The sequence below is a fragment of the Bacillus rossius genome, chromosome 2, assembly GCF_032445375.1.
Source record: "Bacillus rossius redtenbacheri isolate Brsri chromosome 2, Brsri_v3, whole genome shotgun sequence".
NCBI lineage: Eukaryota > Metazoa > Arthropoda > Insecta > Phasmatodea > Bacillidae > Bacillus > Bacillus rossius.
The window spans coordinates 15,593,138-15,599,137 of NC_086331.1; the positions used below are offsets into that span (position 1 = coordinate 15,593,138).

Genomic DNA, 6,000 nt, shown 5'->3' on the forward strand with positions numbered 1-6,000 from the left:
AGGCATCGATCTTACACCGCTGGACGAAAGTTTCGGATCAGCAACCTCAATGTCTTGAGCAGAAATGCTGAGTCCTGGAGCAACATTGAATTTTTTCTTCTTCTTCTTCTTCTTGGGTTTGTTGTCACCAGTTTTATGGCGGGGATAGACAAAAAGGCAATTACTACCTCTCCTACTAGCTGCATTGGCTTCTTAAGTAGGGGAATCCTCAACTTGACTTTCTGGTTTCTTTACCATTTCCTCAAAACTTGTTCAGCATGAAGTAGACTGATCCACAGGCACGAAACCCAGCTTCCCAGTTTTTTTGCTGATTAGGCGATATCGCCTCATAGAGGTTTTTGAGGAGAGGTGGGAACAACTGCTTGGGAAGATTGCTTGCAGTTTCCATTCTAGGAGAATCACTCTAAGCTCCCTTCAACGACCTAAAAAAAGCTATGTCGAGGGATTAAAAGAAGGATGATACATTTGGGGGAAGACAAACAAATCTGATTTTGTTTGACTCACAGAGTTTCAGTATGTCTTCAGAGAAGTGCATTGAAAGGTTGTCACCAATGACAACTTTGTCGCCTTCACAAGACTTTGCCCAAGGCAAAACAATGGTTTTAAACCAGTACAAAAACGTTTCCTTGTGAATCCATCTGGATTTTGACTGGTTATAACGAGCCCCAGGTGGGCCTCTTGACACCCAAGTGTCATACATTCTTTATGCCTTATAAAACACATAAGGTGACAATAACTCCCAACTTGCCGTTCCGGCAAACATGAGGGAGATAACAGCTTTTCGAGCTGTTCAAAATCTGCACTGGGTATTTTGTACCCCGTTTAAAAATACATTTTGATAAGCCAGGGTCATCACTCTGGTTGGTTTCATCGTAGGTTAGTATGTTGGCTGGGGACGTGTTGCCAATAGTCAGTTTAAGGTTTTCAAAGTTTTGAAACCTCATCATGGCTGATCATTGCTCGCCTATGGATGATATTTCTACCGATTTGTCTGAGATCGGGATTTCTGGACAAAAATCAGTTAACCCATTCTTCTCCAGGGAAGTTGTTTTTAAAAACAGGCACCTGACAGCCTTCCTTCTAAAAATACATTTTCATGTCAAGGTGTATGTCGAGTCGAGTGAAAGGAAACCCCCACTCAGCTACCTTAGCTGTGTGTGAAGCAAAACCCCGTTCTTCAGCTTCTAAAAAAATCAGTGTTTTGCCATAAGGACCTTTGTATTTTCCAGAAACCTGATCACTTAAAAGTGGACTTCGGTAAAGAATATTTCTTAGCTGCAGCTCTAAATGATATTTTTTTCTTTGATTTCTTGAATGACTTTTTGCAAAAGTTCACGTCATTCACTCATTTTCACTCACTGAACACTCACTAATGTCCTTAAAAATAATAAATTTATTAAATAAAACTTAAAAACAAGGCAGTAAATACAGGTAACAAACAGACACTCCACTAACCTCTAAATATTAAATTTGTGGTATTTGGCGGGAAATGCACTAGCAGACGTGAGTAGGCCTAGAATTCACAGCGCCAAATTTCACTCAGACTAAGTGTCCGGGTCAAAACTGGATTAATTTTCCTCACATATTTTTTCTCCACATTATCAAAATTTGCTTTAAACTATCAAAATCTTGATCACGAGAAAATATTGAACAGAATTATATCAACTATAATATCTTTGTCGATAAACATCAAATCTTATAAACCTTGGTTGGACAAAAATGTTTTTTTTTTCTTTCAAAAAGCGAGCAGTTGGTATTCCTACAAGTGACGATGGAAAACATGCATCAAAGTCTCTAATACTCATACAGCTGTTTAGCTTGTGTTTTGAAATATCTTTCAACGCAATTATCGTGATAGCACGCCACATGAGTTTGTGGTATAGAATTTAAAAACAGTCTGCCCGCAGTCCGCGTTAACAACCCCTGTCCGGGTCAAGATGGTTCTACGGTAGCATATTCATTAAAGGATATGATCTTTGCCATGTTGAATTATTGGAACAAGAAATTTGCATTTTGTATGAAATTCAAAAATGTGTTAAATTTTTGTTCCTAACCTTTTTCCTAATCGTTTAACAAATGTAATTGTGATACTGTATGTAGTTTACCACTTTATCAGATGGCTAAAAACACTCTGTAACCTAATTTTATTGTTGTTTAACAGTTGGAAGCAATGATAATTCTGGAGAAGAGCCATTTTTTTTGAAAAAAGAAATAAATAAAAATTCCAAAATACTCTTTTTTTTACTTCCTAACATGTTTTCCTATCATTCTCTAAGAGGGTATTGTAATACTTCATGTAGTTAACCAGTTTTTACCATTTTTACTAGTGGTGAGGTTAGGTTCCATATTACAAATACTGTAATATTGTGAGAATGGTCAGGTTCGGTTAGCTACATTAAAGATAATTTATAAAAGTTAGGTTAGGTTAGCCATTTTAAAATACTTTCCCTAAATTAGTGTGGATAGTTGGTTAGGTATGGTTAGCTATATTAAAAATACCATAAAATTGTTTGAATGACTGGTTAGGAATTACCAATTAAAAATATAGTTACCTTAAACTAACCAACCATCCTTACCATTTTAGAGTAGGTACATTAATGTCTTAAACCAACCATTTACACAATATGAAAGTATATCTAATGTAGGTAACCCAACCTAACCTAACAAACCGTTCGCACACTTTTAAAGGATTTTAAATGTCGCTAACCTAACCAACCGTCCACACTATTAAGTTTTTTGGCTCAATTCTATTTTGCGATACCGGCCAAGTGCGGAAGTTTATTACGTGGAAAAAAAAAATAGGGGAAAAGAATGACGTCATGGAAGTTGGCCAATGATAACCAACTGAATGGTGGAATGAAGGAAAATATAGTATGTAGTATTGGCAACAGCGAAACAAAATTGCACCATGTAAAAAAAAACTAATTATATTGTCAGTCTTGGAGTGACAATAGCGGTGTGTTATACGAAGAGCTAAATAATAAGTAGAATTGAATATCATTATAAATTGAATAAATAACAAAATAAGTATACAATAAGCATTAGGTAAGTAGGTAATAAGAAATTTATTGGATAGGTGGGGTAATGAATGTAGTAGTTACGAGAGAAGAAAGTCGTGTTTATATATACTAAAATAATATAACAGTCAAGTGTAGAGAGAGAATGTGTGGTTGTGATTGTAGTAGTCATAGAACTACAGGTATTAACCTGGGAAGTGATGGTTCATGTTTCGCGATAACAAATAAATTAAAAGGAAGAATGGCAAATTGGTGTAAATTTATCTACAAGAGAAATAGTGACAGAAAAAGTTTAGTGCCATAATGCTGAGAAAAGTAAGTGTTATTTTTATGGCTTTTAAATGTTTGTGATTTGTAATTTTATGTGAATTTTGTTTGATGCATTAGGTGAGAGGTGTGTTGTGTGTGTTTCATTTGCTTTGGTTAGATGAATCATAAAAGTTATTAGGTAATGTAAAAATGGCTCGTTTTCCTGTACATTTGTAGTGCAATCGTTGAAGTGATAATCACAAAGCAAACGGTTTGGTGAGAGTAGAGTTGCTATTAAAAATTTTTTTTTAATTTCATTTTAGTAAATTATAGGGAAGATATCATAAAGAAGAATAAAATTCTACAACGTCTAGTTTATTTTTATGATAGCAGTATTTCATTTGTATAAAATAACAATTTTCGTGATTAAAGATTTGTCATATTATAAAATAGAAAATAGGCCCACCCAGTCCAGTCCATTTTGCGATAACGGATTAAAAAAATTACTATAAAGAAAATTCTAGATATTATTTTGATCGGTATCGTAAAGAAAGTTCCCCACTGTATTTTATTTTGCAAAACCGGTATTTAATTTTCTGAAAGAGAGAGGTTTCGAAATAATGAAGTCTCTGTATCGTGAAGTGGAATACAGTCCCACCCGGTCTATTTTATTATTTTGCGATACCTGTATTTAATTTTTTTAAGTGAATTTTTCAAAATCATATTTTCTCGGTATCATGAAGTGGAATAGAGTCCTACCCGGTCTATTATATTTTGCGATACAAATATATTATTATTTTAAAGTGAGAAGTTTTGAAATAATAATTTATCAGTATCATGAAGTACAATATAGTTCCACCAGGTCTATTCTATTTTGTGATACCTCAGTATCTCAAAATAGACAAATAGATAGTGCTGGGGGGAGGGATTATAGTCTAGTTCATGATACCAAAGAAAGCATAATAGAGAAAAAATGAAATACGCACAAAATAGTGTTTTTATTATTCCCCACCCAAAACCCTCATATTCCCGTTCTTGTCCCGAAAGAAAGTAGGGGTGGTAATGACGTATGCGACGTTAACATAAGTATTATTATGGTATCGGAAAATAGAATAATCACAGTTTTTTTTGTTGCTAACCTAATCCAGCCCACTATTCTCAATATTTTACACTATTTTTAATGAACTTAACATAACTGCTCCATAAAATTATGAACTACTACAACAATGTACAATTATGTTGTGTTTAAGTGGTGTAGCCGACACTGATCCCAAGAGAGATATCCCTGATCCTGTTGTCACCACCCTACTGATTAATTGCAACAAGCTACAACTTGGTCACGTGGTTCTTAAGATCTGTAGAAATATAGCTGTCAAAAAAAAGGAATTTTTAATGTCAGTAAGTTACGGCCGGGGCCAAAACGTTTTTCTACTCTAATTGACCCATCTCATAAGAATATTAAACAATATTAAACGACAAAGACAACAATGACACAGTGACTCGTCCTTTACCAAAAAGCTAAATCTGAGAATCTGTAACAATACTTGCAACTATTCGGAAGGTCAATAAAAATGGCTGGTGACCTAACGTATACTTTTCTGAAAAATTCTTTAGGCTAAATTCTCCTCAAGGCGGTACATTCGGAAACATTAAGTCTGTCAACTATCCACCATACTTATTACTTACATATCAAGCCCGTCCCTTGACGTAGTAAGTAAGTAAGTACTAACTGAACGGTACAGGAGGAAAGTAGGTTAAAACGAATGTTTCAAATAAGGTCCTTTCTATTTTGGCTTAATTAACTGTAGTACTTACTCGGCATAACCACTATTCCAAGGCAATTTGGAAATATCCCTGGGAGTTATAATAGGTCTCAAGTGATGATCAGCTGACGCTTGTATTTCTTCACTGTTAAATTGTAAAAAATGCGGTCGAGAATATGCAAACTTCGGTGTCAAAATCACATCGTCAAAAGTCTTTCCTGATGTTACAGGTAGTGGATCCAAACTTCCACCCACAACATTTATAAACGCATTACGGAACCTATTTAACATTTCAAAGTTTTTAGACAAGCACAAACAATATGATGAAAATAGTCTTAAGCGTCCGAAGTCCTATTTACATTGTTTATATTATTAAAACTTTACACGTGTTTTTCAACTGTTCATTGAATACGCTAACCATAGAGTAAATACAGTACTGGTGATGCAAACCACTTGACCGTCCTAACGCAGTTTTTATTTCACAAAATAGAATAAAATATTATGGCCAACATTTATAGTACTATAAAAAAATCATTAGCTCTCTTAAGTAATATTAAACACGTATATACACAAAAAAACCGTAGAGTAAGGAAGAATATTTTCATGAAATCATAACCATAGAAAAATTCATCAACCTCATAGCAAAAGCTTATCCAAGGATAGCTGGCAAAAGAGGGAGTTATTGGTATTCGAAACTTTGAACGAAACTAATTACGAAAAAGGGATACTATGAAACTCAGAGATTAGAGAAAGTTACAGATCGAGCATTAGCTCTAAAAACTGAGGCCAGTTTGTTCACGTAAGAAGATGGCGGCCATTTGTTTACAATCGCGAACAGCTGGTATGTACGTAATATGTCAAAATAACTTTCATCTGACGGAAAGCAAAATAAATACAACGTCATGACATCCTATGTATGTCAGCGTATTTTTCCGTGAGAAAATTTTAAATTATTGTATCTGGTAACCCCA

At 34.5% G+C, this 6,000-nt stretch overlaps 1 protein-coding gene across 1 annotated transcript in view; it reads right to left on the bottom strand.

Annotated features, from left to right (window-relative positions):
• Window positions 1–5,490, bottom strand: part of LOC134529132 (protein phosphatase 1H) — a 70,378-nt gene extending 64,888 nt beyond the window's left edge. The window contains exon 1 of the mRNA XM_063362901.1: window positions 5,082–5,490. Coding sequence (XP_063218971.1) covers window positions 5,082–5,320 — 239 coding nt within the window. The 5' untranslated portion in view covers window positions 5,321–5,490. The remainder of the gene's footprint in view (window positions 1–5,081) is intronic.
• Window positions 5,491–6,000: the final 510 nt, after the last annotated feature.